At 43.7% G+C, this 22,495-nt stretch overlaps 1 protein-coding gene across 3 annotated transcripts in view; it reads left to right on the top strand.

Moving 5' to 3' along the window:
* Positions 1 to 22,495, top strand: part of ARHGEF28 (Rho guanine nucleotide exchange factor 28) — a 287,796-nt gene that overhangs the window by 251,058 nt on the left and 14,243 nt on the right. For all 3 annotated transcript variants that reach the window (XM_088443751.1, XM_088443750.1, XM_088443752.1), the window contains 9 exons: positions 4,016 to 4,092; positions 11,331 to 11,509; positions 11,896 to 11,987; positions 13,686 to 13,868; positions 13,987 to 14,124; positions 15,522 to 15,619; positions 19,344 to 19,382; positions 20,284 to 20,331; positions 20,537 to 21,016. In XM_088443751.1, coding sequence (XP_088299877.1) covers positions 4,016 to 4,092; positions 11,331 to 11,509; positions 11,896 to 11,987; positions 13,686 to 13,868; positions 13,987 to 14,124; positions 15,522 to 15,619; positions 19,344 to 19,382; positions 20,284 to 20,331; positions 20,537 to 21,016 — 1,334 coding nt within the window. The remainder of the gene's footprint in view (positions 1 to 4,015; positions 4,093 to 11,330; positions 11,510 to 11,895; positions 11,988 to 13,685; positions 13,869 to 13,986; positions 14,125 to 15,521; positions 15,620 to 19,343; positions 19,383 to 20,283; positions 20,332 to 20,536; positions 21,017 to 22,495) is intronic.

The raw sequence follows: 22,495 nt of genomic DNA, 5'->3' as shown, positions 1-22,495 counted from the left end.
TACAAGGGGGGTGGGGGACTACTACTACTGGGGATTACTACTACTGGGGGCACTATAAGGGGACTAATACTACTACTGGGGGCACTACAAGGGGGGTGGGGGACTACTACTACTGGGGACACTACAAGGGGGGTGGGGGACTACTACTGGGGATTACTACTACTGGGGGCACTATAAGGGGACTAATACTACTACTGGGGGCACTACAAGGGGGGTGGGGGACTACTACTACTGGGGACACTACAAGGGGGGGACTACTACTACTGGGGACACTACAAGGGGGGGGACTACTACTACTGGGGACACTACAAGGGGGGGCACTACAGGGGGGGACTACTACTACTGGGGGCACTGCAAAGGGGGGGACTACTACTACTGGGGGCACTACAAAGGGGGGGACTACTACTACTACTACTGGGGGCACTACAAGGGGGGGACTACTACTGGGTGCACTACTGGAGGCCTGCATAAGGGTGTTCTCTCCTGTGGCACACGGGGGCACTGCATATGGGCACTACGACAGGGGGCTGCCCTAATCTTTATTTTTACCTTACATTAATCCCATATGGACCCACCTCTTCCCTGGAACACTGGGGGGGGGGGGGCGCCGTAGCACGCATATTCTTCCGACACCCTGGCTACACACTACTCCTCTGCCAGGGCCGCCTGCATGCATTTGCCCCCCAGGCTAAAAGTTGCCAGCCAGCCCCTGGTTCATACCTTGCCGTGCGGTCGCCTGCTTTGACGTCACTTAGCTAAATTTCCATATGCTGGGAGCGATCGGCCGCATCTAGCGAGTGGATTTGAATCAGGTCCTTCATTTCTTGAAAGCATTCAATAATGCAGCCACTCATGCATGATGAGTTCACAGGCGTTTTTACTGGTGGATAAAGATGTGAGAAAAACCTATACTAACTATGTGAAATGTGTAAAAAACAAAACAAGCAGCGGTGTGTATTGCAGGGAAGCGAATGTCAGTGGGACAGGCTCACATATAAAGAGAGGCTGGTTTGGGTTGACCAGCATGTGCATCAGTGCCAGTCCCATCTCCTCTGCATATAGCAGCAATGCCAGATCCTAACAAACCATACTGCCTCCTTGTTTTCCTAATTACTTCTGTCTTCCCCTCTCCCTCATTCATGCTGTCACTCGCCTTCCACATGCCCTTTCCTCCCTTTTTCATGGACTCCTTCTATCCCTGTTTCCATGCTTCTTTCCCTCCCATTTTCTTTATTTCCTGTAATCCTTGTGTTCACAACCCACCCCTCCATTTTGATTCCCTTTGTTTCACCTTAATTTGCTCTAATCATTATCTCCCTCATAATCCCTCTGTTTTTAGCCCCCACACCCAATCATGTTCAACTTTTCTCCAGAAAATATAGACACTATTTACTAAAGTGCGGGTTTTTAGAAGTGGAGATGTTGCCCATAACAACCAGATTCTAGCTATTATCTTCTATAATGTGCTAGATAAATGTTAAGTAGAATATGATTAGTTGCTGAGGGCAATATCTCCACTTCTGAAAACTCTCACTTTAGTAAATATACCCCTTAAGATCTCCATTTATTTGTAGTAAATAATAGAAACGTAAAGATAAATACCTACGATAGAAAAGAAAGGCAAAGCGGCAGAGACACCCAGTGGACCTATCCTGAGTGGAGTAGGAGGTCCTAGCGCATACACCGATGACTGCCAGAGGGCCCAGATCTAAGAGGACACTTTCTATGAAGGTACATGAAGCAATTCATGTGCAATTTAGTAACAGGTAACAATCGTTGTAATTCCCTTACTTGTCCAGCTTCATTTTTATTTTGTTGATAGTTTCAATTATTTTTTAGGTTTCTCTCTACAAATATAAACTCATAACAAATGAACATAACAATAGAAAGAGACATGAGTATGTATGAGTATTTTTTATACTAAGTGAACTTTCCAGTAATTCTGTGTTATTTCATTGTGATGTCCTCCAAATTAAAATGTAACTTTTATTAGTAACTATTCAAACTATATGATGACCAATACATTTTATAACACGAATTTGAGAGATTCTGTAGGGAAAGGCGCGACGGCATGCTCGCTGCAGCAGCGTGGCTGTGTTAAACAGCTTGTGTTAATGTTCCTCTACTAGATTAGAGTTCAGCCATCAGCCTATTTATTACTATCAGGAAAGAGATATGTTATATGAAACGGGATTTGATTTCTGAACCCGGTGCGATACACTGTATCAAAATACTAATACAAATGTTCAACAGCCTTAACAATGTGGCTAAAGTAACGGGCTAGTTTTAACCTGAAGTCTACCAGATTTCTAAACCCGGTATGTATACTCATTTTGTCTCTTTCTATGGTAATGAGTAAATAAAGTACACACAATCTAGTGCAAGAACAGGCGGCCTGATGGTATTCAGTCACCCGGTAGCCCATTGAGCCAATGAGTGATGTGCCGAGATTTCCATATCGGCAATATTTATATTTAATGATAGGAATATTTTAATTTAGAATCTGAGAGGAGAAAAGATGTTTTTAAAAATCTATCAAACTAATATTCTGTAGACCAAATGTGTATGTATGTGTGTGTATGTGTATATATGTATGTGTGTGTGTGTGTATATTGAGATATATATATATATCAATCAGACATTTTTTAATAATTTTGTTTTTAAACAAAATCCAGCACAGAAGACCCAATGGATAGAAAACTTTATAGTTCAAATTAGTGTGTCCAATGTGTGGAGATACTCCCCTACAGATGTGTCATCATACAGTTAGCCTCACTATGCATTTTACCGCGACTGCAGTAAACATGTCAAAGGACACATCTGTATATCAGATGTATTTAAACCGTTTAAACATATCTTTCTTTTCCACCATGTTGAAAATATACCAGCTACATCTTCATATGTAAAAAATAAAGAAAAAAAACAAAAGCCTACGCCATGTGTTGAGAATAACCTACTCTACAATAAAAATCACTGACTTCTCGCCTTTAACTGGGTGAGTCGTACCTGAAAATTTGAATCTGTGTTAGAACAACAGTCTGAAACTGTATGTGGCCTTTGTTGTGCCTTCTAGCGCCACTGATTGTTTTCGGAATGTTTTCCTGGATTAAGCAGCGTCAGCGCAAAGTCATCATTAATTATACCAGAGCACAAGCCCATGCAACTCGGACCTTTCAGAGGGCTCTGTGCTCTTTTTCCCCTTGTAGTCGCACTCTGTGATTACTTGGCCACACCCTTCCCTCACTGTACTTCCTAGTGCGATTGCACCCACGCCCGCCTTCAGTAAAAGGTGAGCAGTATGAGGTTTTTATTGTCCATTATTCTGAACACATGGAGTACTCTATTGATGTACCTTCAACAGGATGGAAAAGAATAAGATGTTTTTAAAGTTTTGAATACGCCTGGTGGACTCCATTGTTTAAACAATATATATCACTATATTATATATTTGTCTTTCTTTTGAGCCTACTGCTTTGGATTATGTTTGGAAACAACCGTGTTTGCTGTGGTGTCCTGTTAGGAGCCTCTGTGAATTGCTGGTACCAAACAAGAGGCCCTAGGTTTTATGCGATTCAGACAATAACACATTTCATCAAACCATTGGCGCAAGTTATTTTCCACTTTCCATTGCAAAATTTGTACTGTTGGATGCTGAAATGTATTTCAGGTTTTGTCATTTGTACTCTGGAACTGAAAGCCTTAGTTCTGATGACAGAGTCTGGCTCCTGCAATAATGACCTAGACGTGAAACGCGTTGTGTTGTGTAATGGCCATATTGGCTGAGGAACTAAAAGTGCAACCTGTACGTTTTGTACTGTTTTTGTTGGGCGTGTTTCGCATTTGAACAGAAACACTGCAAGGGAACGTTTGACTCCTGCCTCCATGATTCACATTCACGCATGAATTTATATGGGTTTAGCAAGAAATATTGCCAGACATTAAGGTTGGATCCAGAGAAAAGCTTTATACAGTGCAATTAAAAAAAAACCTTTAACTTTTTCTTCCTCCCTTTAAGATATACAAGCACTCCTGTTAACGGATGTGTTGCTGTTTCTTCAAGAAAAGGATCAAAAGTATATATTTGCTGCTGTGGTAAGTTTATAACTTGTATTTCTATTTCTTGGAATAAACTCTTCCTATAATTGAAAGTGATGATCTGGTTAGAGCCAGCGTGTGAGAAGAGGACGTGCTGCCAGCTGCAAGTATTGTACCAAACCCAGCTTTCCTGGGAGTTACAGCACAACAACAAAATTGTATCTGTCTTTAGCTGGCTTTGCAGTCATTTATTTTTCTACTGAAATGTAGATTGAATTTTAAAATGTTACCTTGACGATTGATGTCCTCTCATAATAATTGCACAATTATATTGGAATGACAATAAACAATAGCACAATCGAATTGTATTCAGAATTGTAATCCAAAACTATATAGGTATAAAAAAATTACATGATGGGCTTACTGAAATGTAAATGTATTAAGATTAGATTTGAGAGGTATTTATTACATTTTAAGATTTGTCTGCTAAAGGTGGGTACACACCTGAAAGATATATCTGCAGATGATGATCGTTCATACACACTGAACGGCCATCATCTGTGCTGCAGCGGGTCCCAGCTGGGGAGGGGGGCGCTGTGTGGCACAATGTAGCTATATCATGTACTAATTGAAGATACCATATATATGCAGCGCAGTTGATTCTCTCAGAGCATCAGACAGATGCTGAGTTGCACGCAATTCCATATACAGGCGCATTGTGAGATATTTAGCAGACCGCATACATCACGGGCAACGTAAGCACTTACATGCAGATCTGAGTTGGCCGGTTCTCACATAGGGCTGAATGGGCGTTACTGTGTCAGATGCACTGATGATGATAATGATGGGCAGTCCCTTCTGAATGGCTTTTAATCCCTCTCATTGATAATATATAAATTATTAGTGGGGCTGCTGTGGTCTATTTCCATTATGTAGTGGATATTTCTAATCAGGCCGTGGCAGGAAAGAGGATTACCATTTGATTTTGTTTAAAGGAGAAGAAAATAGATGTTTGAATGTATTTGAATAGAGTTACAGATGTGTCCTTACACATCTTTGCTGCAGATACTCCAAAGAGCCCCTCTTTGTGCGCCAGGTCCCGTGAGACTCTGCTAGCGCCTGGTGTCTTTTTTGCGTCTGTTTTTGCCGAATAAGTGTCCAATTCGCAATGCGATGCGTCTAGGATGCACCAGAAGACACTACGGAGTAATTTGATATGTGACACTTGTATGTCTGTGTGTGACTGAGTCTCTGAATCTGTATAGGAAGTGCTATAATGTAGCGGCTGCAGCTTTTTTCATTCCAAATCCCGTTGGGCTTCATATACAGACTCAGGTGCACACAGATATACAAGTGTCACATATCACGTTACTCAGCACAGTCTCCCATATACAGACTCCGGTGCACACAGATATACAAGTGTCACATATCACATTACTCAGCACAGTCTCCTATATAGAGACTCAGGTGCACACAGATATACAAGTGTCACATATCACATTACTCAGCACAGTCTCCCATATACAGACTCAGGTGCACACAGATATACAAGTGTCACATATCACATTACTCAGCACGGTCTCCCATATACAGACTCAGGTGCACACAGATATACAAGAGTCACATATTACATTACTCAGCACAGTCTCCCATATACAGACACAGGAGCACACAGATATACAGGTGTCACATATCACATTACTCAGCGTAGTCTCCCATATATACAGACTCAGGAGCACACAGATGTACAGGTGTCACATATCACATTACTCAGCACGATCTCCCATATACAGACTCAGGTGCACACAGATATACAAGTGTCACATATCACATTACTCAGCACAGTCTCCCATATACAGACTCCGGTGCACACAGATATACAAGTGTCACATATCACATTACTCAGCACAGTCTCCCATATACAGACTCAGGTGCACACAGATATACAAGTGTCACATATCACATTACTCAGCACAGTCTCCCATATACAGACTCAGGTGCACACAGATATACAAGTGTCACATATCACATTACTCAGCACGGTCTCCCATATACAGACTCAGGTGCACACAGATATACAAGTGTCACATATCACATTACTCAGCACGGTCTCCCATATACAGACTCAGGTGCACACAGATATACAAGTGTCACATATCACATTACTCAGCACAGTCTCCCATATACAGACTCAGGTGCACACATATACAAGTGTCACATATCACATTACTCAGCATGGTCTCCCATATACAGACTCAGGTGCACACAGATATACAAGTGTCACATATCACATTACTCAGCACAGTCTCCCATATACAGACTCAGGTGCACACAGATATACAAGTGTCACATATCACATTACTCAGCACGGTCTCCTATATACAGACTCAGGAGCACACAGATATACAAGTGTCACATATCACATTACTCAGCACGGTCTCCTATATACAGACTCAGGTGCACACAGATATACAAGTGTCACATATCACATTACTCAGCACGGTCTCCCATATACAGACTCAGGTGCACACATATACAAGTGTCACATATCACATTACTCAGCATGGTCTCCCATATACAGACTCAGGTGCACACAGATATACAAGTGTCACATATCACATTACTCAGCACAGTCTCCCATATACAGACTCAGGTGCACACAGATATACAAGTGTCACATATCACATTACTCAGCACGGTCTCCTATATACAGACTCAGGTGCACACAGATATACAAGTGTCACATATCACATTACTCAGCACGCTCCTATATACAGACTCAGGTGCACACAGATATACAAGTGTCACATATCACATTACTCAGCACGGTCTCCTATATACAGACTCATGTGCACACAGATATACAAGTGTCACATATTACATTACTCAGCACAGTCTCCCATATACAGACTCAGGTGCACACAGATATACAAGTGTCACATATCACATTACTCAGCACAGTTTCCTGGTGCTTCATAGTCGTATCGCAACTTAGACACATTTACAACAAAAAAAAGACGCCCGGCGCTAGCAAAGTTGCACAGGACCTAGTGGCTCACTCACACCAGGCAAGTCGCGCCTTGTGGCGTATTGAGGCTAGATGTATAAGGACTTATCTGTATTGCTTATATTTTCTATTTTTGCCTTTATTTAATTGTACTTTTACGTACTATTTGTGGCTTTAGTACTTATTTATAATTCTACACAGAAACAGCTGGATGACTTATCCTATATACAAGACAAGGGGCCTGATTCAGACCCGCTCGCAAGCGGGTCGATGGTGGGGTACTGCACACGCGCCGCGCGCATGTGCAAGCCCCGGAGCGAGAGAGAAATTCTCTCGCTCCGGGACTCACTACAAAAGGGGTGGCTGTCGATGTTGATTGACAGCTCGCCCCGTTTCGTAGGTGGGGCGGGGGGGTGGCTACACAAACGGAGGCGTTCCTGAAGGAATGCCTGCCGTTTGTGGGTGGCAACACTGACATCACCAGTGATGTCAGTGGAGAGCTTCCTGCTCTGTTAGAGCAAGCTCTCTGGGGCTTGCGACGGACAAGACCCTACCACAAGGGTCTCGTCGCAAGCCCCGATGGTAGCGACCATCACCTGGCCGCTCGCAAAAGCTGTGGGCCGCAACAAAAGAAAAAAAAAAACCGCCCAGCGTCCGGCTCTGAATCAGGCCCAAAGTTCTATATTGTGTATTGTACGTTTCTCATTTACTACTAACACTGTGAAGGCACATAACCAGGTGTAAAGCAGGGACGTATGTTGGTTTTATTGTAGCATCAACCAGGCTGTAAGATGAGCTATATGCCGCTTTTTTTATTACTCTGATTCAGAGTTTGGAGGAAATCTAAAAAAGCGAGTAACTTTGTATCTGGAAAAAACCATGTTACAACGCAAGGGGGCAAAATACATTTATTTTCTTTACATGCGGGCTAATTACTGGCTGCTTTTACATGTAGCCCACAAATGTTGGACAGCTTTATTTATACACAGCAATTTAGATTGGAGTGTCCCCGAAACTCCAATCTAAATCTCTCTAAACCTGTTATTCTCCACCACCCGCAGTGGGGTATGACAAGGTACAAAGTTACTTGCTCTGGGGTATGATAAGGTACAAAGTTACTTGCTCTGGGGTATGACAAGGTACAAAGCAGTGGGGTATGATAAGGTACAAAGTTACTTGCTCTGGGGTATGACAAGGTACAAAGCAGTGGGGTATGACAAGGTACAAAGTTACTTGCTCTGGGGTATGACAAGGTACAAAGCAGTGGGGTATGATGAGGTACAAAGTTACTTGCTCCTTTTTGGTTTGCTTCCAACTCAGAATCAGCCCCTGGGGTTAGCATTGGATTCAGGCATAGAGTAAAGATGTAGAGGGGAGTTTCTAAATATTATAATCCTCTCATTTAATAATCTTTATTTTGTTCCAGAGTTTACTAATTGTACATGTATAGCATTTACCAGAAACCATGCCAGATACATGTATTTTCTGTGATTCTTTACAAATTATTTGCAAATTTCATTTCAATTGAGTCCTGGATAACTCTTCAAAAAGCTTTGCATGGTTCAAAGCTGAGTAATAATGGGAAAGACTTAAATGTAAAAGAAAAAAATTCAGCAGGTCTTAAGGGGCGTCTTTGCAGTGAGCACAGGGCTTTTTTCATACTGTTGGGCTATAATTTGATGTGTATGTAGCGCAAATAACAGGGTGGTTGTGTTTACAGCTGACTGTGCTGTGAATGGTATCGGATGGGATTAAGGGGGGATATGTTTTATACCTTCTAAAGAAGACTGGTGAAGTTGCCCATAGCAACCAGTCAGCTACTATAGCGTGCACTTGATAAATGCAAGCTGATTGGCTGATTTGGGCAACTTCTTCACTTGTCCTCTTTATTTGATTTGATAAATCTTCCTCTAAGGGGTATATTCAGTTAAATGCGAAATGTCCCGTACTTTTCGCATGCCGGACTTTTCGCCGTCATTGCTGGTTTTCCATGTGGAAAGTATAGCGCTCGTCCCCACTTATCCCCGTATGCAATTAGAAATCAGCTAAAATGGAACCCGGCGAATTCAGACCTGGCGAAAAGTATTGTCAAAAATGGGGAAAACACTCTGTACCCCCCGAAAGCTGCACTAACATAGGGGATCACTGTAGGGGTGTTCTAGTACCCCTACTAAAGCTATTCTGTTTTTTTTTCTCCAAAAGCTTGCTATTAGCGTTTTTGCATAAGTGGTGAAGAATGGCATTAAGCAATATATTTTCATCAAAATAACTAGTCCCAGCAAATTTGGGGTACATGAAAATGGTTGCTAGCATATTTTGAAGTTGCGAATGTGAAGTTTTAAAATTCGCTAAAAATCCACCTGCCACAAGCACCTGCAAACTTAAAATACCTGGGGCATACTTGGGACACCCCCTTGAGTCTATTTCGCTAGTTTTTAAGTTTGTCCCCCTACTTTGTACTTTTTCGCCCCCTTTTTCAAATTAATTTTTTGGGTGTTAAGTTTTTTTTTTTTACTTTTTTTGGGGGTCTGCCCCAAGGGGAAGGGGGGGGTTTCTGCCCCAAAACCCCAATTCTGCACTTTTTTATTTTTTTTGAAAGCTTTCATAGGCGAATCTTTTCCCCCTATTCCAATACATTGACTTTCCGCACCGGCAAAAATTCTTTGGAATTGAATATGGGGATAAGTTTTTGCCTGGCGAAATGACGTCACTGGCGATACGTTTCCGCAGAAACGGGCTTTTTCACACCTAACTGAATACGGCCCTAAGTGTGCTATGCTGAATTAATCATCCTGCATGAGACATTGGTTTTGGATTTCTTTAAAAGTGATAAAAGCTATTAAAATCATGTAATTTGGACCGCTTTACATCAAATCCAAAACCCGAGATCCGTTTTTTTAGATCCGAGATAAAACATACGGGTAGGCCTTGTCCCGGGACTATGTTCTCCTCGAAACTCCAAAGTTTAGGTGTGTTCCGTTTTCAGCAAAATCGAACCACTCATATCTACTATTAATACACCTCCGAGTTGCATGAATTGTGGTGCTTGTGAATACTGTCCGTAGCCACTTTAGGGGTATCTTTTTGAATTGCCTCCTAAGGTTACATTTCAGATGTTCCATATCACGCAGTTAGTGACTGTGAGAGGAATTCCCTAGTATTGGTATAATAATCTCACTCTGCTTACTCAAGTACCTGTAACCACCTCTTTTCAATCTATTCTACATACAAACCAAATTCTGTGATCGCTTGGCGGAGAGAGGTCATTCGGTCTTATTAAGCAGAGTTTCATTATTAAGTACAGTACAGTATGTGATGTTATTTTACGATGTATAAATGGACGCAGAGTTCAATGTAGGGGTTCCCTTGTTTTTAATGATATTGGAGCCAAAGTTGCCTACCTAATTTTTCACCAGGATGTGATTTTAATGTGTAAATTTAAAGACTTCTCACATTACATTGTTTGTGCACTGTGGTGTTGTATTGCACTCATGATTGCTTGGCATTGTCTAGTACACCAATCCAGTTACAGGCTATTGCATATATGACTGGTGATATTCTTGTGCTTATTTTATTCATTACATTTATAATTTGTGACTCTTTGAGAGCACACTATGACCTATTACAAGTGAAGTTTAGTTAGGTCATACCTACTAGCCATCCTACTCTCAGTGGGACAGAACCGATTTGCAGGGGTGCGAGATATTACCTAAATATTGACTGTGTTTTTTGCTCCACATGCTGATTACAAACTCCCCAATGTTGGTTGATATGATTATTGTAGGGATGGGAAAACATAATACCAAAATACAGGAAGGAAACAGAAGACTGACGGATGGAAGGCTGTGCTATGCCCTTCAACATAATTAATGTGCACAGTAAAGACCCCTACAAACGGAACTATATTGCACATGATCCGACGGATGGGAACGATAATTCAGCATTATCGTTCCGTGTGTATGCCCATACAGCGATATTTTTTGGGGGGGGCGCATATCGGGCGGTCGTGCACTGGATCGCCCCGTGTGTAAGGTCCGCCCGATATGTCGGCCCTCGGATCGTCAGTCGCGTCGGTGTACCTAGCTTTACAGTTATTGGTAAGCATCTTTTACTAAAGTTCAGTGATACTAGAAGTACAACTGCTACGCTTACTGTTCCCAAGTCTGTTCGTTCTAGCAATGTTAATTTCTCTATAATCTGAGAGATGAATAGAAAATAAATCAAAAGTGAATATTCTAAAGTATGGCAATTGTTCTGTTTTTGTAACACTTGTTTATTTTTAACAAAGGATCAGAAACCGCCGGTCATTCCTCTCCAAAAACTGATAGTGCGGGAAGTGGCCAATGAGGAACGTGGGATGTTTTTAATAAGTGCATCTTCTGCTGGCCCCGAAATGTATGAGATTCACACTAGTTCCAAAGAAGAACGTAACTCTTGGATGAGGCGGATACAGGATGCTGTACAGAGGTAATAACCTCATGCCTCATGATCCTGTAAGCAGGGGCTTCCCTCGCTGGGTTTTCCAAGCATGACATAGGCAGGTGCTGGGACAGGTGTCACTGATGTGAGGAAGCCACCTAGTTACTTGTATTCTTATTCTGATATGACTGTATAACAAATGGATTACAACCTTTATGCCATTATTTTCATATAGACACTTCTCTTTGGTGTTTTTGCATTAAATCTGTATCGGGAGGGGGTGGAGTTGCCTTTTCCAGTCTGTTACATTGGTTTTGTATTCATACACCTCAGCGTAACGTCACATTATACACTGTAATAGAGTGGGGGCATTAGGGACTGTATGTAGTTTTCGTACTGTTATAGTTGGCTTACATGTCTTCTTAAACTTGAAGTTGTCCAGAAGAGGAAGAAGGAAAGACCTGTGAATCTGATGAAGATAAGCGGGTTGCTGAAGCACAAGTAGCGAAAGCCCAAAAATATCAAGGTGTGTAAAGATGAGCGGTAATGCTGGTTATCACTGAGTGAGCAGGACACGCCGCGTGCACACCTCTGTCCCACCTGATCCAAATCCCTGTTTCCCTCTTGGAAATATTTGGCTACATCAGCCCAATTGTGACCCAAATCTAGGTGCCTCTGATTGTCACTCTAATGGGACCAGTCTCTTTTCGGGTCTCTCAGTGACGAGACACAACATTTGGGCGCCCAGCTTATACAAAAACCATTACACACCACTGTGATGTCTCATGTTTTAGTGGTTTCTAGTAGCCATTCTCTTTTCCTTTGATAGTTTGTAGACCCGCAATGCTCTGCAGCTTTGTGTTGCAAAGAAAACATACCAGCAACTTCTGATAACTGATGTTTCCTGCTTTGGACATTTGAAATATTGCTAGATATGCAAATAACACAGCTATTTTTTTTATTTTTTTTTATTCTTCACTGTAATGAAAAGTATTCAGCAAGTAGATTGATTAGATTATGCTCCAGTAACTTTTCTCGCTGTACTATGTCACTGTATATTTAGGGCAGGATGTACTAAATGGAAAATAGGATAAAAACCCTGTTTTCGGGGTTTTACCGCATATGTACCATTGGGTGGACCCGACGGGGCTCTGAAGCGGGTGGTAAGGGCAGCTTTTGCTGGCATTACCCTATAGAAGCCTATGGGCTTCTACCGAATCGCGCTGGTATGAGGGATCCGATCAGATCCCTCCCAACATGCCCCGCGGCCGCAGCGACACTCTGTGCATGCGCAGATGGACTCCCGGGTCATAAACCCGGAGGTGGAGGGTGCAGCGCTGATTGCATATGTGATCAGTTCCGCAAGGGACAGCACTTCCGATAAGAGCTGTCCTTTGTGTTCAGCACTGCGCCCCAGGTTTATGACCTGGGAGTCCATCTACGCATGCGCAGAGTGACACGGCGGCCGCAGGGCATGCTGGGACGGATTTGATCGGATCCCTCATACCAGTGCTGTGCGGTGGAAGACCATAGGCTTCTATAGGGTAATGCCAGCAAAAAGCTGGCGTTATCCTCTGCGTCAGAGCCCAGACGGTCACTCATATGGAAAATGCGGTAAAACCCAGAAAACACTGGGACACTATGTCTATGTCACTATGTCACTGGGACATCTGCTGGAACAGGGTCATATTAACGCTTGAGGGGCCGCTTATGCAGTGGGCCCCCCTTCTGAGCTGCGCCCCCAGCCGTGCATCTTACCTTGTGCCAGCAAATGGGTCTCTCCTACTCGGCAGAGCCATTTCCCTTAGAAATTGCCAGAGTATTTGCTTTCACTGTGCGGCGCCATCTTCCTGAAGACGTCACTGAAAATGGTGCGCAGAGGAGGAGGGATCCGCTTACCAGCAAAGGGTAAGTATACTCTAGGTGCATGGGGTGCGGTGCGGGGACCCCCCAGAACCAGAAGCCGTCCTGCACCCTTTATAAATATGCGTATGTGGTAGAGCCTCCAGTTAGATCCCAGTGCCAGCTTTGTTGACCTAGTTTTTCTTTGGACCCAAGATCAGCTTGTAAGTGCAGAGGGAGAGGAAAACACTGGCTGAAGGCTTCTGTTTACAGTATTGGTGTAATTAGGAGCTATAGATAACACCTAGAAGTAATGTTTCAAACTGCAGAAGACAATATCATTAAGTGTTCATGACGGGAACCTGTTCCTAATCTGTTGTAGAAGTTTTGAGCTACAATGACCAGCAGATTTGTAGCTGTTTGGAAGAAAAGTTACAGAACTTTGCAGAACTTGCGGCTCTGTGTGGGGGGAAAGATACGCACCCAGAACCCCAGCTTCTCATTAAGGCGGACTCTGGAGAGATCCCGCAGGCTGCATCATTGCTGGCGGCTGCCCTGAGAGAAGGTTGGTCTTTTCAAGCACATTGTTGTTAAACTTGTAATCCTCGATTAGGCCAAAAATACTTTTATATATTTATATTATTTACATAAATGAATGTTTTACCATTTTTAATTTTGAAAAGCTGAAAACCTGTACGCTGCCTTAACATCGCAAATGGAGTCTTCATCATGGTTATCAGAGGACTGTGAGCCATCCAGCAGATCTAAGGGCTGTTCCAGCACCAATCCGTTTGAAGAGGCTGATGAGCTGGACTGCGACTGTAAGTAGCTGCGTTCCACTGCACTCTGCCAACAACAGCTGTGAGATCATATTCACAACTTTAAACACAAAGTAAAAAAATCCTCCTGTGGATGCGGCTGATGTGTTTACATATTTACATAATATTTTTGAACATTGGGCCTGATTCAGACCCACTCGCAAGCGGCTGTCCGCTCGCAAGTGGGTCGATGTTGTGCACTGCGCATGCGCACGACGGCGGGAGCTCCGTCGCGCGCATGCGCCAGACGCGACGAGCGAAGGACTTTCCTTCGCTCGTTGTGTCTGATCAAAGGGGGCGTGCTGTCGATGTTGATTGGGAACGCCTACCGTCAGATGCCGGCCCACTGACAACACTAGTGATGTCAGTGGGAGTGATTTTGGCTCTGATAGAGCCAAAATCACTCCGGGCCTTGCGGTTGAAAAACTCAACCGCAGGCTCCGGCTCGCAGTGGCGATGGAGACCATCGCGGCCATCAAACTGCACGCTCGTATAGGCTGTGGGTGGTGACCCACAGCTATACGAGCGTCCAGGAGGACGCTCCATAATTATGGAGGGCGGCCCTCATTCAGAGCGTGCGCTCTGCTCAGAGCGTACGGCTCTGAATGAGGGCCATTGTTCCTACTCCTTAGTGATGTCTCCGTTCCATCCACTGACCAGCTCCTGTCCGCTTCTATGTATGGATTGTACGGGAAGAGGTGGAGAGTTTGCTCAGTCACAAACTTTACGTGTCAGTAACAATTAGGGGAATATCCAATTAACCCCGAGGCTAATTGTCAGCTCAGGTCTATTCAGTTAGGTCCTCTATCCCTTGTGTGTTATGCCTCATGGGTGCACTTTTCCTCGCGGTCTCATATCAATATTCAGTAGGAAATTAAGGCTGAGTTAATCAGCTATAAGGGGTTGGGTACAGGATGCCAGAGCTCGGGATCCCGGCGTTCAGAATCCTGACCTCGGCATCCCAACAGGGTTAGGTAAGTATCCTAACCTAACCCTTCCTCCCCCTGCAGCCTAACCCTCCCCGCCCCCGCAGCTAATGCCTAACCCCCCACCCCAGTGCATAATCCTATCCCTCCCCTCCCTGGTGCCTAACCCTCCCCCTAACGCCACTATTTACCGTTGGGATGCCGGTGCTGGAATTCTAACTGGTGACGGGATTCTGGTGCCGGCATTGTGAGCGCCGGCATCCTGACAGATTGGATTTAAACTACATCCCGCTATAAGTTATGGCATCAAAACTTGTGTTATTTATTTATTATAATACTCCTTAATTTCTAATTTATAGACATCACTTTTGTGTATTGTATCTAAACGTTTTTGTGCATTAATCGTGAACCACATATTGAAGTGTGCTGTTTTATATTTCACTCCTATGAATATGTATGTTTGGTCTTTCTCAGCCATATCTCCTGAAGTAAGTGAGGGGGATCTGTGTAATGTAGATCTCAGTACTTCCCCAGCAGAGAGTTATGTGGACATGTCTTTCCCTGAAGAAAAGGTAACCGGTTGCTACATTACATATCTTAGTTTGTACATATCATACAAGCTGTAGTGCACCTCAGTAGATGTTTACATGTATTTATCTTTATTAAAGACAATTTACCAGACATGATTTACCATTTATGACAGCATATGCTAGCCAATAAGGTATTAAGGTGGTTGGGGAAGGGATTGGTGGTAATTGTATAGATAATGGGCTGGGTATTTCTATATGGTAGCTTAAATTAATTGATGAGCAGATAAAATACAAGGCATTTGTTTTACATAAAACAATATCTTGAAGTTAACCCAATTTACCGGCCAATATTATTGCTAATAAAGAGCCTAAGGCTCTGAGTATCCAGGTATCTCAGCAGCTGTAATGGGAGCCTGCAACCCCCAAAAACAAATCCAAATGAAACGCTACAAAACAAAGCACTAGTGATGATCTACATTTACACCGTTAAAAATGAATAGAGGTAGTTTTCCTGCATGAAATGTTAGTTGTAACTGCTTGAACATGCAGCCATGGCCAAAAGTTTTGAGAATGACACAAGTATTGAATTTCACAAAGTCTGCTGCTTCAGTTTTTATGATGGCAATTTGCATATACTCCAGAATGTCATGAAGAGTGATCAGATGAATTGCAATTAATTGCAAAGTCCCTCTTTGTCATGACAATGAACTTAGGCCCTCATTCAGAGCCGTACGCTCTGAGCAGAGCGCACGCTCTGAATGAGGGCCGGGCTCCATTTTCATGGAGCGTCCTCCTGGACGCTCGTATAGCTGTGGGTCACCACCCACAGGCTATACGAGCGTGCAGTGTGATGGTCGCGATGGTCGAGACCATCGCGACCATCGAATTTGCGAGCCGGAGCCTGCGGTTGAGGTTTTCAACCGCAAGCTCCGGAGTGATTTTGGCTCTATCACTAGTGATGTCAGTGGGCCGGCTTTTGACGGGAGGCGTTCCCGTGGGAACGCCCCCGTCAGGGAGGCATGCCCACCAAAGGGGGCGTGCTGTCAATCAACATTGACAGCACGCCCCCTTTGATCGGACACAACGAGCGAAGGACTTTCCTTCGCTCGTCGCGTCTGGCGCATGCGCACGACGGAGCTCCCTCCGTCGTGCGCATGCTCAGTCCATAACATCGACCCACTTGCGAGCGGACAGCCGCTCGCGAGTGGGTCTGAATCAGGCCCTTAATCCCAAAAACAACATTCTGACTGCATTTCAGCTCTGCCACTAAAGGACCAGCTGACATCATGTCAATGATTCTCTCGTTAACACAGGTGAGAGTGTTGACGAAGACAAGCTGGAGATCACTCTGTCATGCTGATTGAGTTAGAATAACAGACTGGAAGCTTTAAAAGGAGGGTGGAGCTTGAAATCATTGTTCTTCCTCCATTAACCATGGTTACCTACAAGGAAACACGTGCAGTCATCATTGCTTTGCACAAAAAGAGCTTTACAGGAAAGGATATTGCTGCTAGTAAGATTGCACCTAAATCAACCATTTTTCGGATCATCAAGAACTTCAAGGAGAGAGGTTCAATAGTTGTGAAGAAGGCTTCAGGGCGCCCAAGATCGTCCAGCAAGCACCAGGACCGTCTCCTAAAGTTGATTTCAGCTGCTGGATCCAGGGCACCACCAGTGCAGAGCTTGCTCAGGAATGGCAGCAGGCAGGTGTGAGTGCATCTTCACGCACAGTGAGGCGAAAACTTTTGGAAGATGGCCTGGTGTCAAGAAGGGCATCAAAGAAGCCACCTCTCCAGGAAAAACAACATATTCTGCAAAAGTCACAGGGATTGGACTGCTGAGGACTGGGGTAAAGTTATTTTCTCTGATGAATCCCCTTTCAGATTGTTTGGGGCATCTGGAAAAACGCTTGTCTGGAGAAGGAAAGGTGAGCACTACCATCAGCCAAGGGAGTGGGCTCACTCACAATTTTGCCTAAGAACACAGCCATGAATAAAGAGTGGTACCAAAACATCCTCCAAGAGCAACTTCTCCGAACAATCCAAGAACAGTTTGGTGATAAAAAATGCCTTTTCCAGCATGATAGTTATCACTTTTGCCTTATGGCAAGGTGCTCCAAGTGGCTCGGGGAACAAAACATCTACATTTTGGGTCCATGGCCAGGTAACTCCCCAGACCTTAATCCCATTGAGAATTTGTGGTCAATCCTCAAGAGGCGGGTGGACAAACATAACCCCACAAATTACAAACTCCAAGCATTGATTAGGCAAGAATGGGCGACCATCAGTCAGTATGTGGCCCAGAAGTTGATTGACAGCATGCCAGGGAGAATTGCAAAGGTCTTGAAAAAGAAGGGTCAACACTGCAAATTGACTCTCTGCTTAAACTTAATGTAATTGTCAATAAAATCCTTTAACACTTATGATATGCTTGTAATTTTACTTCAGTATACCATAGTAACATCTGACAAAAAGGTCTAAAAACACTGAAGCAGCAAACTTTGTGAAAACTAATACTTGTGTCATTCTCAATACTTTTGGCTATGGCTGTACAAGATGTGTTATCATTTGTGGCTCTGAGCACTTGTTGATTATACTCCTTTTGACCACTAGGTGGTGCTAAGTATCCACACTGGCTTACTGGAACAAATTATTATTTTTCCTTCAAAGCCAATACAGTTTGTATTAAGATATGGCTTGTGGTTCATAGTGCACAGGGCAGCAGGTAACTACTGACAAGAAAGGCAACAGAGCCGGTCCTGATTTAAGGACCGGGATTACTAACTTATTGTTCCACTCTACAAAATTGTATGACATTGCCATATTTCAGCTGCTTGAATGTTTTCTGTAGCAATTATATGTAATCAACTACATCTGTTTCTCATACAGTATTTGATGTAGTATTTTCTGTGTTTTGAAACATGGAGGTTCAGTTTTGATACTAGACATTAATAGGGGATCACAGGAATGGAAGTGCAGAGATTGTGATATACTTGGCCTTTATTACTCTTCTGAGTAGCACTTGCAGAATACAGAAACATATATGATCACAGAATGGTTCGGCATACTCGTATATAGACCATACACAGTCCATTGTGATGTTCCTCTGGAGGAGGGGAAAGAAGCAAAGCTTACCGGGCATGACATGTAATGATGCTGGAGAGCTTACCGGGCATGACATGTAATGATGCTGGAGAGCTTACCGGGCATGACATGTAATGATGCTGGAGAGCTTACCGGGCATGACATGTAATAATGCTGGAGAGCTTCCCGGGCATGACATGTAATGATGCTGGAGAGCTTCCCGGGCATGACATGTAATGATGCTGGAGAGCTTACCGGGCATGACATGTAATGATGCTGGAGAGCTTACCGGGCATGACATGTAATGATGCTGGAGAGCTTACCGGGCATGACATGTAATGATGCTGGAGAGCTTACCGGGCATGACATGTAATAATGCTGGAGAGCTTCCCGGGCATGACATGTAATAATGCTGGAGAGCTTACCGGGCATGACATGTAATGATGCTGGAGAGCTTACCGGGCATGACATGTAATAATGCTGGAGAGCTTCCCGGGCATGACATGTAATAATGCTGGAGAGCTTACCGGGCATGACATGTAATGATGTTACACTGACCTACAGTGTGCCTTTCTGTGTTAACTATGTAAGAAGTCATTTTACTACACTGTACGTAACCTCTTTATATATTTAGTCTGCAGCTAGTACAGTTTCACATATGTATCTACTGTTTACCTTTCTAGGTTGAATTTGCACAGTCCTCAGGCTATAAACAAGCAGAGGTAATAGCTCAACAATGAATTTGATTATTTGTATTTATAAAGTGGCAATCTATTGAAGTATGTGTAGCATGAGAAGCCTGATATGATGTATGTGATTTCAGATGTATAAATGAGTTTCCACAGCAGCATCTGGATGATCCTTTTTTTTTTTCCTTTACTGCCCTATAAATTGTATTACCTATAGACGGCCATTTGGACTGCTTAGGGAAACAGGCAAATAGTCATGTAATGCCCCTTGTTGCTTACACACAGTTGATGTCCTTTACAAAACACAAAACCACCTCACACAGGCAGCCTTGGACCTCGCTGTGCCCAGATCTCCTCTGGGTGTGTAAGTGTGAGGAGCATTATCAGAGGAGCAGCGCTTTACACAGGAACATTTTGAGAAGATGAACAAGGTGAAAGGATTCCATAAGACGTATGCAGTAGGCGCACCAGTGCATCTCCTGTAGTGGGGAAATGCAGGAAAAGATTTCCGCCTAAGAAGCAGGATTGAGAGAATTCTTTGCCAGGGCGCATTGGCATTTCCATTGCCCTAGAGGACTTTGATTTGGAAACTGCTCGGAGATGGTGGAGAGCAGGTCTTCCCCTATGCTATAATATAGTACTGGTCCTGTGCGCATCGTTATATATGACCTGTAAGGATGCAGCTGTTTTGTGCATGAGCTGTTCTCCTTCGCTCTCTCCAATAGAAAAACTTTTATTTTATTTATTTTTTTTACACAGTTTAGCAAAATAGTGACCATCCTACACCTATGAGGTTGTCATCAGTTTACTGTCACATCTTTATTTACATATAAAGCTTTGATTACTTTAATTGAAAGGAGAATACTATAAGTAAACCTGCTTATGTGATTGGACTGCATTCAGATATGTTTATATTTATCCCCCTTTCCCTTAGGTCTTACAAACAATACAAAACCTGACTCGTCTCCTGTACAGTATACAGGTGCGTACTTACATAGAAGCCTGGGAGAATTGTGGTAGGAAAGAACATGATATATTGGAAAGTCACAGCTACACTAGGTGTCAGTGCAAGTCCAGACATGTTTTGAATTAAAATGAACAGCTAGTTTAATATGACCTAACTATGATTATTTTCTTTATGTGCTTACAGCTATATACCCTAAATGTATTCTTCTTTAATTTGCCAGGCTACTGTAACCATGCAAGATAGCCATATAGAACTTCATAAGGCGCTATTTCAGGATCATGAGCCGGGCAGTAAGGGATTTGCTCTGCGCGGGACCCTCCTACAGGAACAGTACCGCCACCTAGAAAAGCACCGCGGAGAGGTGGTCAATTTGCACAAACTCCAGCACCAGTTTCATCAGGAACAGCAGCGCTGGGCCCGGGAGTGCGACCAAAAGGAGAGGGAACACGAGGAGAAGGATAGCATGCTCCAGCAGAGGGAGAGCGAGTGCCAGTGTCAGGAGCATGTGCTGGAGGAGAGAAGGGAAGAGCTGAGTCAGCAGATTGAGGATTTCCAGCAGAATGTGGAGAGACTGAAGGAAGGTCAGAGGCTGGTGGAGAAGGAACGGGAGGAGCTCTGCGTACAGAACAAGCTCCTCAAGCACTGGAAGCAGACTTGCCACAACAGTTTGCCAGAGCTGTTTCCGCACCATAAAACAGAGGTAGCTACTGTTAGATGAAACCAATCAATGTTTTCTTTTATATTGTGCTTGAATGGAATGTTAAAATAATCCAGCAGATTAAATAAGAAAAAGGCAACGTGAAATGAGAGCATACCAATATAGGCACCAAATAGGAGGTTGGTGAACAATAAAAGAACTACAATTGTAAGTCTGGGGTCACAGCCTGTGTAGTCTATTTAGTTAGTTGGCCAAATATTGTGTATTAATAGGGGGTTGCAGTACTTGCAAGTGTGATCAGCCCCAAGACTCCAGAAACACCACCAAATCTTTCTTTTATAAAGGATTCTACATACAGCTCACCCAAAAGATGAGAAGTCCCTGCAGGGAGCAGACACCTCCTAACAGGTGACATGACAGCATGTGCCGGTCTGTATCTGCTCCATCAGTAACGCTTGCCAGATGGGGCTGTGTCATATGCCCGGCATAAGGCAATGCTGTGGATAATATAATGTGTGTTGCAGAGTGGAATGGGATAGCTTGGCTCAATTTCTGTACCTTTAAGCGGCATCAGTTTAAGCTTCTCTATTCTTGTGATAACCCTTTCTACTATTCTCAAATACTAGTAGATAACACCGGAAACCTTGACCAGAGATTATTATTTAATCTATTTATATACAGAAGTGTCCTCATTGTCCCATCTTTTTTTTGCTCTATAAGACGAATGGCACTAATTAAATGCTCCACCACAAGTAGCAATTTTCGGACTTTCGAGCCTATACTTTAATTTAACGTCTGTTTCGCATAATAGCTGCATCCAAAGTCGCTTATAGTGTATTTAGGATTAGTGCTGCATGGCGGGATGCATGGTGCGGCTCGCTGGCATCTGTCCTTGGTTTATTGCTTTTCCCCCCAGGTTAATGTCTGAGTTACACACGGCTGCTGCATGATATGCCAGCGCCAGGTTACTGGTGAGTTGTAGTCATGCAACTAATACCCCTTTTACACCGGCGTGAAAATCTTGGGTTGATGCACGTGGGATACACATCATCCCAGGATTTTTGTCAGTGTAAATGGATCCACCCGGGTCCGGGGATCCAACACTGCTAGCTTGCAGGGTTGGGAACGGGTCGTTCCCTTGTCACCCTGCAGTGTAAACTGCACAATCCGGGTCACGATGACCGGGTCGTGCTGCATGCCACTCGATTGGCCGGATTCAGTGGCGCTTGGAGATTACGTTATCTCCAAGCGTCCACTGCAACGCAGGAAGAGAGCCACTGCAGACCCGGCTCCGGTGTGAACTATGCCGACAAGGACATACCCCGTGTTGACACCGCAGTGTAAAAAGGGTCTTGCCAGGTCTCATCTGGGTTGGAAACTTATTCCAAATACCAGGTCAGACCCGGGACTTTGGTGTAAAAGGGGTATAAGGCGCATATTTGGTCATAATGTGGTAGGATGCATGGTCCAGCTTAGGCGTATAATCTGTGCAGTGCCAAATGGGTCTATACATCAGTAGCC

The sequence above is a fragment of the Taudactylus pleione genome, unplaced genomic scaffold (genome assembly GCF_031769625.1).
Source record: "Taudactylus pleione unplaced genomic scaffold, aTauple2 ptg000333l, whole genome shotgun sequence".
NCBI classification, from domain to species: domain Eukaryota; kingdom Metazoa; phylum Chordata; class Amphibia; order Anura; family Myobatrachidae; genus Taudactylus; species Taudactylus pleione.
The sequence above is the reverse complement of the archived record's forward strand: the minus strand, read 5'-3'. Positions and strand labels throughout refer to the sequence as shown.